This window comes from Oncorhynchus nerka, linkage group LG13, assembly GCF_034236695.1.
Source record: "Oncorhynchus nerka isolate Pitt River linkage group LG13, Oner_Uvic_2.0, whole genome shotgun sequence".
Taxonomy (NCBI): Eukaryota; Metazoa; Chordata; class Actinopteri; order Salmoniformes; family Salmonidae; genus Oncorhynchus; species Oncorhynchus nerka.
This window is the reverse complement of record NC_088408.1, coordinates 37,702,121-37,714,243: the sequence shown is the minus strand read 5'-3', so window position 1 is coordinate 37,714,243 and position 12,123 is coordinate 37,702,121. Positions and strand designations below refer to the sequence as shown.

General features: G+C 42.2%; 2 protein-coding genes across 9 annotated transcripts in view; one reads left to right on the top strand and one right to left on the bottom strand.

The window, feature by feature from the left end:
- The window catches only part of LOC115139494 (S-adenosylmethionine decarboxylase proenzyme-like), a 28,479-nt gene extending 20,651 nt beyond the window's left edge, over nt 1-7,828 (bottom strand). For 3 of the 4 annotated variants that reach the window (XM_029676974.2, XM_029676976.2, XM_029676975.2), the window contains exon 1: nt 7,500-7,828. In XM_029676974.2, the coding sequence (XP_029532834.1) occupies nt 7,500-7,609 (110 nt within the window). In that variant the 5' untranslated portion in view covers nt 7,610-7,828. The remainder of the gene's footprint in view (nt 1-7,499) is intronic. The other variant, XM_029676977.2, reaches the window with a different exon arrangement.
- A 796-nt stretch (nt 7,829-8,624) lies between these two features.
- The window catches only part of LOC115139493 (cyclin-dependent kinase 19), a 76,851-nt gene continuing 73,352 nt past the window's right edge, over nt 8,625-12,123 (top strand). For 4 of the 5 annotated variants that reach the window (XR_003865117.2, XR_003865118.2, XM_029676972.2 and 1 more), the window contains exon 1: nt 8,625-8,896. Coding sequence is in view for 2 of the 5 variants with exons in the window: in XM_029676972.2 (XP_029532832.1) it covers nt 8,769-8,896 (128 nt within the window). In the remaining 3 variants the exon portion in view is untranslated. The remainder of the gene's footprint in view (nt 8,897-12,123) is intronic. The other variant, XM_029676973.2, reaches the window with a different exon arrangement.

Genomic DNA, 12,123 nt, shown 5'->3' with positions numbered 1-12,123 from the left:
ATTCCATTTGACAACACATTTGAGGTAAATACACACAAAACGTGACTTTTCCAGTAATGTTTGGTTTCATTGCAATCAACTCGTTTGTTTGTAACAACCAAACCTGATGGGTCATTTCGCGGGACGTATCGACTGAAAGTAACCGATTTGAAGACGACAAGTAATGACATCATTGTGCACCAATGATTTGCCCACTGTTTCGTTGATTGACTATTTTAACCCAATGACCACTGATTGTCTTGAAATCTAGCTGGTTCGATAGCCAATGAGCTGAGGTAAACGGCAATATGTAATGTTTGTGTTGGAAGACCAACCCATGTAGTAAACTCCGGTGTAAAGAGGTTCATTCGCCATTGACGATTCATACCGGAAGGAGCAACGCATGTTGCGCACAGCATCGTTTTAAAGCACAGCACATATTCAGCTGTTTATATATATCAATTAGTATGGCGACTAAGTCAGGGAAAGCTACATCTAAGTCTAGATATACAGATGTACACACAATTTTGGAAGAAATTGATCGAGGACGATTCATTTAGCGATTCCCAAATGGAGGAATATTTTCAGAACGGAGAGGACATCGTTTTGGACTGGTAAGTTCTTCTCATGTGAATGCTGCTGTAAATTCAGTCTCCAGACTGTCATGTGCTCAGTGTGAACCTGCTTTCATCTGTGAAGAGCACAGGGTGCCAGTGGCGAATTTGCCAATCATTGTGTTCTCTGGCCAATGCCAAACGTCCTGCACGGTGTTGGGCTGTAAGCTCAACCCCCACCCGTGGATGTCGGGCCCTCATACCACCCTCATGGAGTCTGTTTCTAACCGTTTGAGCAGACATGCACATTTGTGGCCTGCTGGAGGTCATTTTGCAAGGCTCTGGCAGTGCTCCTCCTTGCACAAAGGCGGAGGTAGCGGTCCTGCTGCTGGGTTGTTGCCATCCGACGGCGTCCTCCACGTCTCCTGATGTATTGGCCTGTCTCCTGGTAGCACCTCCATGCTCTGAACACTACGCTGACAGACACAGCAAACCTTCTTGCCACAGCTCACATTGATGTGCCATCCTGGATGAGCTGCACTACCTGAGCCACTTGTGTGGGTTGTAGACTCAGTCTCATGCTACCACTAGAGTGAAAGCACCGCCAGCATTCAAAAGTGACCAAAACATCAGCCAAGAAGAATAGGAACTGAGAAGTGGTCTGTGGTTATCACCTGCAGAACCACTAATTACCTATAATTTCCACCTGTTGTCTATTCAATTTGCACAACAGCATGTGAAATGTCTTGTCAATCAGTGTTGCTTCCTAAGTGGACAGTTTGATTTCACAGAAGTGTGACTGAATTAGTTACATTGTGTTGTTTAAGTGTTCCCTTTATTTTTTTGAGCAGTATATATATATATATATATATATATATATATACACACACACACACACACACACACAAACACATATCTGTTTATTATACCCGTTGATACAGGGCTCATATGTGAAACTATTCTAACTGAACATTATCTTTCAGTGACTCTGACTCCGAATGGGAGCCCCCAGTGCCAAGGTGTCCATCCCCCACTGAAGCTGGACCATCCAGCTCCTGCCACAAGTGGTGTTCATCTGCCCAAATGTATTTCTGCAGGCATGGATATGCTATGGCACCTGGCATCAGCAGCATAATATTGTGTAGAGGACTGAGGGTCTTACAAAATAATACTTTCAATATTTGGAAAGGTAAATATTTTTTCTTTCATGTTTTTTTCTCCATTTTTTGGGAGGGGGTGTGTTAGAATACCATTTTGGTATTTTGAATATAGTTATTCCATTCAAATGTATAACTTCACCAATTTGGCCACATTTGGGCTACTTGTGGGACACCCGGGTCACTTCATGATAAATGTCATGTAGCACACTCATTTTGGAAGTTATCATTCTGAAACTTTGCACAAGTACCTTTGCCCTCTTATATGTTTCACTGAAATAGTCCCCATCATCCTATCTGAATGTTTGTTTTAGCTTGTTCATTTTAAAGATCCAACAATAAAAAGAAAGACGTATGTTTTTTTTCATTGTATTATCTTAAACCAGATCTATTGTTATATTCTCCTACATCCAATTCACATTTACACAAACTTCAGAGTGTTCTTTCAAATGGTACCAATAATATGCATATCCTTGGTTCTGTGCCTGAGCTACAGGCAGTTAGATTTGGGTAGGTCTTCAGGCGGAAATTTAAAAAAGTAGGGGGGTAAGCTCTAAGAGGGCATTAATAGGAGTCAAACGCACCTGTAATGATTTAATCTTGTTTAAGACCTATTTTCAGTAGATTAGGCAAGATTATTTCTCTCATTACAGCATCCTATCTGAAGACCATTGGGCAATGCCACTGGAAAATGATTTAAGGGCTTAGTGTGAATTGTTTAGTGCGTCAAATTTGGATACATATTCTCTTTATTTGCAAAGGACAAGGAGGCATATACAGCTTTATTAGACTCCGCCATGCACCAATGTATCATTACGAAAAAGCGATACTCCCCAACCTAGCAATCTTCAATTTGTAAATTCAAATTTATAAGTAACAATTAAAATGCCATGATAACAAAGTGTAATGGCTGGTTTCAAATATGCTTCTTAATAAAAACCTATCCACGTAAAGTGTACAAACAGAATTGTGACCACCCTTTTTACATAGGGGTTTACAGGCCTAACAGTACAAAGTGTGCACACCTAACGAGTCAAGGGTTTTTCCTGGCCTCCACAATCTGGCCGACCTCAACCTAATAGAGCTGTTTGGGATGAGTTGGACCGCAGAGAGAAGTGCTCAGCATATGTGGGAACTCCAAGACTGTTGGAAAAGCATTCCAGGGGAAGCTGGTTGAATGCCGAGTGCGCAAAACATTTTTTTTTTTTTTTTTTTACACAATGGCGGCCTACCCCAGCAACGCTGGGCCAATTGTGCCCCGCCCTATGGGACTCCCAATCACAGCCAGATGTGGTACAACGAAAGGCTATTTTGTTTTGTTTAACACTTGGTTACTACATGATTTCATAGTGGTCTTCACTACTATTCTACAGTGTAGAAAATAGTAAAAATATATATATATATAAATCCTGAAATGAGTAGGTGTCCAAACTTGACTGGTACTCAACATTTAAACAAAATGGACACGAAAGAGAAAAACCAGTAACAAAGTGTAACGCTCTAGTGAAGTGCCACACAGAGTTAAATCGATTATGTGTTGTCAATATGAAGTGACATCTTAATTTGTGTACCGATTTAGTAACTAATAATTTCAGCCAACCAAGCATTCAAACAGAGGCATGGTGGAGGGCACATCAAGGAAAATCTAGATATTTAAGAGCAGTGTATGCCCTAATGTAGTGTTTGCCAAACTAAGGGTCGTGACCCCATGTGGGGCTTGCCTGAGATTAACATTGGGGTGCAAAAGAAACTGAAATAAAATAGCGCTTGGTTCATAGAACTGGGGTTGTCAGTAACCTCCGGTAGCCGCTAGATGCTCTTGTAATAACAGAAAACACCCGGTTTCTTGCTACAAACGTGGCTCGACTGGTTTAACTCTGCAACATGCACGAGTGGTTTCCGTCTGCAGCCCACAAGCCGAGTAGGACTTTCTTGAACAGTAGAACAGACTAGGGTTGTCTAGGTTCCAGACGTTCATATCCTCATTCAGTCCACACGGATTTACGTGTTATCGTCTAAGTACACAAGGGGGAGCCCAAAAAAACATAATCACATTTTGCATCCATTACCAGAATGCCAACAAAATGCTAATGGCGCGCAAAGACCGGCAAATCAGCTAACGAAGTTGTAGACATCCCCTCACCTTACTGGAGTCAGCGATTTCAGCCACACCCATTGGCAACTGTATAAAAATGGCTCACAGCCACACAATCCCCATAGACAAACGTTGGGAGTAGAATGGCCTTACTGAAGAGCTCAGTGACTTTCAACATGGCACCAGCATAGGCTGTTACCTTTCCAACAAGTGACTCAAATTTTTGCTCTGCTAGAGCTGCCCCGTCAATTGTAAATGCTGTTATTGTAAAGTGGAAAGGTCTAGCAGCAACAACGGCTCAGCAGCGAAGCGGTAGGCCACAAGCTCACAGAACGGGACTGCCGAGTACTGAAGAACGTAAAAATAGTATGTCCTCTGTTGCACTCACTATCACGTTGCTTCCAGATGCAGTTTCGAACATCAGCACAAGAATCTTTTGTCGGGAGCTTCATGAAATGGGTTTCCATGGTCAAGCAGCTGCAAACAAGCCTAATATCACCATTCGCAATGCCAAGCGTCAACTGGAGTGGTACTTCGGAGCAGTGGAAACACGTTCTCTGGAGTGATGAGTCACGCTTCACCATCTGGCAGTCCAATTGACAAATCTGGGTTTGGCAGATGCCAGATGAACACAACCTGTGCCAATGCATATTGCTAACTAAAGTTTGGTGTAGAAATGGTCTGGACTGTTTTTCATGGTTCGGGCAAGGCCCCTTAATTCCAGTGAAGGGACATCTTAATGCTACAACATACAATGACTATCTAGACCATTCTTTGCAGCATCAGTTTGAGGACGGCCCTTTCCTGTGTCAGCATGGCAATGCCACCGTGCTCAAAGCGAGGTCCATACAAAAATGGTATGCCGAGAGCGGTGTGGATGAACTTGACTGGATGAATTGGAAAACCGACAGCCAGGCCCAACTTCACTAACGCACTTGCGCTGGTGGTTGAATGGACAAACGTCCCTGCAGCAATGTTTAAACATCTAGTGGAAAGCCTTCCCAGAAGAGTGGAGGCTGTTTGAGGCGGGGGGGGCAGCGTCATATTAACGCCTATGATCTTGCAATGAAATGATTGACGAGCACATGTCCACACATCACTCAATTTTTTTTATTTTACAAGCAAATGACGAAAAGGTATGCATGCTTGTCTGGAGGAAGAACCATACTGTGTACACTGTCTGGAGTCTTGGAGCTGCAAGTGCAACGGGTCTGCCTGCTTCATGGAGAAGAGGGGAGGCGCAGACGGGCCCAGAACAGAGAAAAAAAGGAAATCAAGCTGCAGTGGCAGCTGTACAGGTAACTCATCCAAAGGGCTTTGACTTCGAGCACAGCAGAAAGCCAACACAATATGCCCCACAACCTTAAGCAAGTTAACCTTAAGGGTCGACCTAACATATTCTTTGTTTTTCCACACAGGAAAAGCTCAAATACGTAAGAAATGTAGTGCAGCGTTTCGTAAACACAGCTCTATAATGCTTTCTATTGTAATTTATGCTCCGCATCAAAAAAAGTTCAGTTGCATTTCTCATGAACGGGCATGCTATCAGAAGACAGCTGACGGATGTGTTGCTACAGACTATTTTTCTCAGGTAAAATGCGATTTTAACTTTACGCATTAACGCGACTACTTTAGGAAATGTAGCTGGTTATATTTTTTATGATAAAGATATGGCCAAGCATTGTTTTTAGCAAAAAAAGAAAAACTCATTTACTTGTGTGGCTGCCAGTTTAGCACTACTGTTGTCATTGACAAGCCACTCTGCTTAATGATTTATACTATTTATGACAAAACTATAGTTGCATGTCCCTGATCCCGATTGAGAAAAATAAAACACCTTTACCTTCAATATAAAATGCAAAGCCTGTGAATACACAGCTGGACTCACCAGTTCCTGCTTTCTCCTGCTGTGCTATTTACAAACACTTACTGGCTCAACTGTTCTGGGGAACTAACAAGCTTCATAATGTAAAATTATGTAAAATGAACACCCATCTGCTTAGTATTGCACAAGTTCACTTCGGGTATTTACTTAAAGTACAAATTTATTGAAAAATGTTCAAAAACATTGTTAGCAGTATTGAAAAACCATCACATGACTATTTCTAAATATCCTGGTACAGCCCAAGCTTAGACCAGGCACTAAAGCAGACTGGAAAATATATAATTTTACACAGCAGGTAATACAAAATTGCCTGTTCTGAACTATCCACTAACTGATGCATTTGTCACTTCAAACCATACTTCCTTTAGATCGAAACTGTCAAAAGTACACTCAGGCTAGTTTGTAAATAAATGTCACGCACCAAATAAAAAAAAAGCAAACATTGGCCAATTAAATCACTTTTTTACATGGGAGTTCTGAAATTCTCCAAATGTGATCATCACTGGGAGAAAAAAAAATTAAGTTAGTGAATCCCTGCCCTACTGTCTGACTTAGTCATACATAAGCCGTTTGCTGGAACTCCAAGAAACATACTCACACGTATTTAAAAACTAGAGCATTTCAATCATGTTAGTATGGTTGATAGATACACATCCTTTAACATATATTAGGGCAATGCAAAAAAATAAGGGGCTAATTTATGAAGTTGGAAAATTACGAGTGAGTATCATGAAACTATTATTTCACCATACCTGCACAAGTAATAGTAGCAAGATGGACTCCAGGTAACGTTAATGAAACTACTGGTCATTCATGCATTGAGTAAGTAAGTAACAGAAGATTAGTTTCTCAGATAACTGATGGGCAATCAACTCAAACTGATCATTATCCATTCATTATTTATTGTGTTTATGGTTTGAGTTCATTCTGCATTGCAGATGTAAAGCTTAAAAACAAAATATTGGCTGTCTTTCTGTTAAGTTGCCACAAGGCACGGCCCCAAGGCACTACCACATGCTTAGCATGATGCTAGGGCCCACATGGGTGACGCAGGAGAACAAATGAAATGGAAAATTACTAACCCTAGTTACACAATGACAACACAAGTAGAGTTGTAGATTTAGTCAGCTACCTAGCTTTTGACATAAGATACATTACTGCATAGAGATGCACGTGTACGTCGGTCTAACTCCAAATCCATGCGCAGTATGCGAAAAACCCGCGCAGTCAAACTCAACCCAATCGTACCTTTTCTCTTGCCTGGGCAACAAACAAAAAACTGCTCGATTTCAAATACGTAGCCAGCCGTATACCTTACATTGCATCAAGCCATATGTAGAAACATTTCTGAACATGTTAGAGTACAAAGATTTTTACTGGAGACCATGCTTGACAGTTTGATGAAATGTAACGAGACTAGCCAACATATAGTGAACCATCCAACAAAACAGGTGACATGGTTAACGTTAGCTAACTAACAACGATTGAATGAATGACTCAGCTAGCTACCGCGTTAGCAAGCGCCAAGCTACTACAGCTAGCGGTCGAATATGGGGGATGGTAATTCATTCGGCCACCACATGACATGTCAGTGAAAAATGCTATGGTGGTTTACGAGATAACTGGGCTCGTTGTCATTAAATAGACTACCTAGGAAGAGGAAGAAAACCTGGTTACGATGTTTTTAGCGCTTGTTGAGGGTTGAATCTACAGCCAGTTCTTCAGATGACGGATTGCTTGAGTCCATACAGTGCCACATGCTAGCAGCTTAGCTAACACGCAAAGTCAAGCAGACAGGCATGTATTAATCAAATCTTCACTCCACAAACCTTGGGATGGTACGGAGGTCCCCTGTTCCTTTATTCTCATCTTGCCGGGAGAACCACACCTCCAACAGCTTCTCGGTTCCCTCGAAGAAGTGTGCACCGTTCTCTTCCATCGTGGCACAGCAGACACCAATAACAGAAATTAAATGTAGGTTACGTTTTCAACTTAATTAGCTTGTCCTTGCTTGATCGTTATAATTTATTAAGTACAGTCCTTTAGCAATCCAGGTGTAATTTCTTGGTTTTACCGTCTTCCCTTTTACAGAGAATACTGTAGAGCGACTGCTAGCTAATATCACCGGCCATACTGTGGAAAGCGCAGAATGAGGACTGCACATTGATTTTATTCACCTAGCCTATCACGTCACCCTCAAGTTAGTCGAATCACATTGGCGGGTCCTTTCCATTAAGTGGCGATTGGCTGAGGCAACTGTCAGCATGACAGAAGTGTGTACATTGCTAATCTCCAAACATATTACAAAATGATGGTTATGCCGATTTACTACATGTACCTCTCTCATGTAACAGCTCAAGGCAATAGATGTCATTTGGGCGATAGTATAGTAGACTATTCCTCTAGCTGAGGCTACTTGAGAAAAAACTCACTTGATTATTTCTATTCAAAAACGTGTTGGAGACCTGCACATGTTGGGTCAAACTACAAAAGGGTGACACATTTGTTAATTTGAGTAGTATATAACACATGAAATGTTGCAACTGATCTCCCCCATTTTTTGACTGATCATGAGTATGCAAGTGCAGTAACTGCCCTTTAAGTCTCCCGAGTGGCGCAGCGGTCTAAGGCACTACATCTCAGTGCTCGAGGCGTCACTACAGACCCTGGTTCCATCCTGGGCTGTAATCACAACCGGCCGTGGTTGGGAGTCCCATAGTGCGGCGCACAATTGGCCCAGTGTCGTCCGGGTAAGGGGAGTGTTTCGTCGTCATTGTAAAATAAGAATTTGTTCTTAACAGACTTGCCTAGTAAAATAAAGGTTCAATAAAAACTCTCACGCAAAATGCGGAATGTAGTTTCACGAACCTTTTACTTCCATGTTGATAACTCAAGCTGACGTTTTTGTAAACTACCTTCCCCAGAAAGCCTTGCGTGCCAATTAGAAACGTCAACAGTGCCAGTGAACATTAAACGGAGTAGACCAAAATCCCAAACAAGGAAATGGTGGGGGAATAAAACGACAAGATTATTTAATTAATGCATGTAATAATTAATTTTATATATTATTGTAATTTAAGAAATATTTATGGGTTAAAATGGATTACGACTTCAAAACAAAGCTCGCGGCCGAACGAGAGAAGGTAGAAGATCTGTTCGAATATGAAGGTTGCAAAGTGGGTCGAGGCACATACGGGCACGTTTATAAAGCTAAGCGCAAAAACGGGTAAGATTCTGAACGTTATTGTTTACTCAATAAACTGATTGCAGAATGCGGTATGAAGACTATATCTCTTTGCACGTTGGACAGAGACTACATTTGAACCTCCCTGAGCTCTGCCAGTGTCTGTGTTTTTGTTTTCATGTACGCACTCACTCGCAACGGTCCTCCCCCAAAACAACACAGTGATGATGTTTATTATTTGACACCCTGTTCATGGTAACCCAGACTACTTTCAACATTAGTTATTTATATAAGCCTAATTTCGCCAGTAGAATCGTGTAAGCTATGATCTTGGTCAACTTGGCTAAGTTTTTGCTGCTTAAAATAATCATCATATTATTGCCAAGATCTCTCAAGAGCACTGACACAGTCGAACTCGAACTTGGTGCTGGAATGCAAATAAAACAAGTGTCACAGCAATGATTAGAATATACATTTTTGGCAAATACTTCATTATTATGGTTTTCTAATATGGATGAAATACTCATATCACACAATTAATCATTTTGTAAGTGTTTGCTGTTGCTGTTCCTGTTCCTTATTGACCATTTACTTTGCAAAGCGCCAACATTTCTGTGGGATCATTTTAAAATACATTGAAATTGTTTTTTTTTCCTGCACAAGCAAGTGATTGCTGTCTTTGATTCTCATTTGGGAACCAATCTCAAGATATGCCTGGAGCATAGACTTCTCTCCAGATTGGAGGGAAAGTGGAAATGTAGGCTATGCTATTTAGGTTTTGAGGGGGAGTAGATCACTATATAACACTATCATTAGCCTATACTGGACCATTAGGCCTATTAGCCCAATCAGATATGCATATAGGACATAGGAACTCATCTGCACTGATCAATCAATACTGGAGGTAATCCAGTATATCACCTCCAGTATTGATTGATCAACGTGATGAGATCCTATATGTCTATCTGATTGGGCCAGTAGGCCTAATAGCCCATTATAGGCTTATGATGACAAAAAAATTATCCCTCCTTTAGGAAAGTCAGTGTAATATGGAACTTTTGTCCATAGTAGCAGAATATATACTATCTGTAATAAACAAGTTGCAAAATGTAAATGTCAGTGCAGAGTTGAGGGTGTGGGATCGATAATTTGGCATAGGGCCTTCTGGCACAAGTCGTAAACTCAGCAAAAAAAGAAACGTCCTCTCACTGTCAACTGCATTGATTTTCAGCAAACTTAACATGTGTAAATATTTGTATGCACATAAGATTCAACAACTGAGACATCAACTGAACATGTTCCACAGACATGTGACTAACAGAAATGGAGTAATGTGTCCCTGAACAAAGGAGGGGTCAAAAACAAAAGTAACCGTCAGTATCGGGTGTGGCCACCAGCTGCATTAAGTACCGCAGTGCATCTCCTCCTCATGGACTGCACCAGATTTGCCAGTTCTTGCTGTGAGATGTCACCCCACTCTTCCACCAAGGCACCTGCAAGTTCCCGGACATTTCTGGGGGGAATGGCCCTAGCCCTCACCCTCCGATCCAACAGGTCCCAGACGTGCTCAATGGGATTGAGATCCCGGATTCTTCGCTGGCCATGGCAGAACACTGACATTCCTGTCTTACAGGAAATCACGCACAGAACGAGCAGTATGGCTGGTGGCATTGTCATGTCAGGATGAGCCTGCAGGAAGGGTATAACATGAGGATGTCTTCCCTGTAACGCACAGTGTTGAGATTACCTGCAATGACAACAAGCTCAGTCCGATGATGCTGTGACACACTGCCCCAGACCATAACGGACCCTCCACCTCCAAATTGATCCCGCTCCAGAGTACAGGCCTCGGTGTATCGCTCATTCCTTTTACGATAAACGTGAATCCAACCATCACCCCTGGTGAGACAAAACCGCGATTCGTCAGTAAAGAGCACTTTTTCCCAGTCCTGTCTGGTCCAGCGACGGTGGGTTTGTGACCGTAGGCAACTTTGTTGCCGGTGATGTCTGGTGAGGACCTGCCTTTACAACAGGCCTACAAGCCCTCGGTCCAGCCTCTCTCAGCCTTTTTCGGACAGTCTGAGTACTGATGGAGGGATTGTGCGTTCCTGGTGTAACTTGGGCAGTTGTTGTTGTTGCCATCCTGTACCTGTCCCGCAGGTGTGATGTTCGAATGTACCGATCCTGTGCAGGTGTTGTTACATGTGGTTTGCCACTGCAAGGACGATCAGCTGTCCGTCCTATCTCCATGTAGCGCTGTCTTAGGTGTCTCACAGTACGGACATTTCAATGCATTGCCCTGGCGACATCTGCAGTCCTCATGCCTCCTTGCAGCATGCCTAAGACACGTTCACTCAGATGAGCAGGGACCCTGGTCATCTTTATTTTGGTGTTTTTCAGAGTCAGTAGAAAGTTCTCTTTAGTGTCCTAGGTTTTCATAACTATGACCTTAATTGCCTACCATCTGTAAGCTGTTAGTGTCTTAACAACCGTTCCACAGGTGCATGTTCATTAATTGTTTATGGTTAATTGAAAAAGCATGGGAAACAGTCTTGTTCACAATGAAGATCTGTGAAGTTATTTGGATTTTTACAAATTATCTTTGAAAGACAGGGTCCTGAAAAAGGGACGTTTCTTTTTTTGCTTTGTTTATTTTCACGGAATGTGGACAATGCAAGTATGGGTGAGGGAGCGTAAAAAGGGCGGGACCAAAGTTGGGGAAAGCTGAACTTTATGCAAATACTCTGTGATATTGCAACGCTATTGACCAATTGAAGCTCACTACTGGATTGGCTGTTGATACTTATTACTACCTAGCCTGCTTGCTAGCACCCACATGGGGGCGAAGTTCGCGTGGCTACCTGAATTGTCATGTTATGTGGAAATTCACTGTAACCGAAATCGGTTGCATGCTGGTGTTCCGTTCCTCTCATTTCCCGCGAACCCCCCCCCCCCCCCCCCGCTTTTTCTTTCTTACAGGTAGTGTCAACTGTCATTCAAGTAGCCTGAGAAAAACAGCTGATGATTTTTGCACATATTGTGTATTAATTTATGTCATTTGTAGGCTTACTAATATTGATAGATAATGGGACTTTTCTATTTAGTTAATCAATATTCTGGATAGTGTCTCTGTCAAACTGAGACATAGTGTTGTTGTTGCCGATTTTTTTCAGTGACGCATGCTTTCAGGGGTGGTGCAGTAGGCCTGGCTGACGCAACTTAGGTGATTCACAGCGATGGAGAGCTGTGACACACTGATGTCAGAAGGA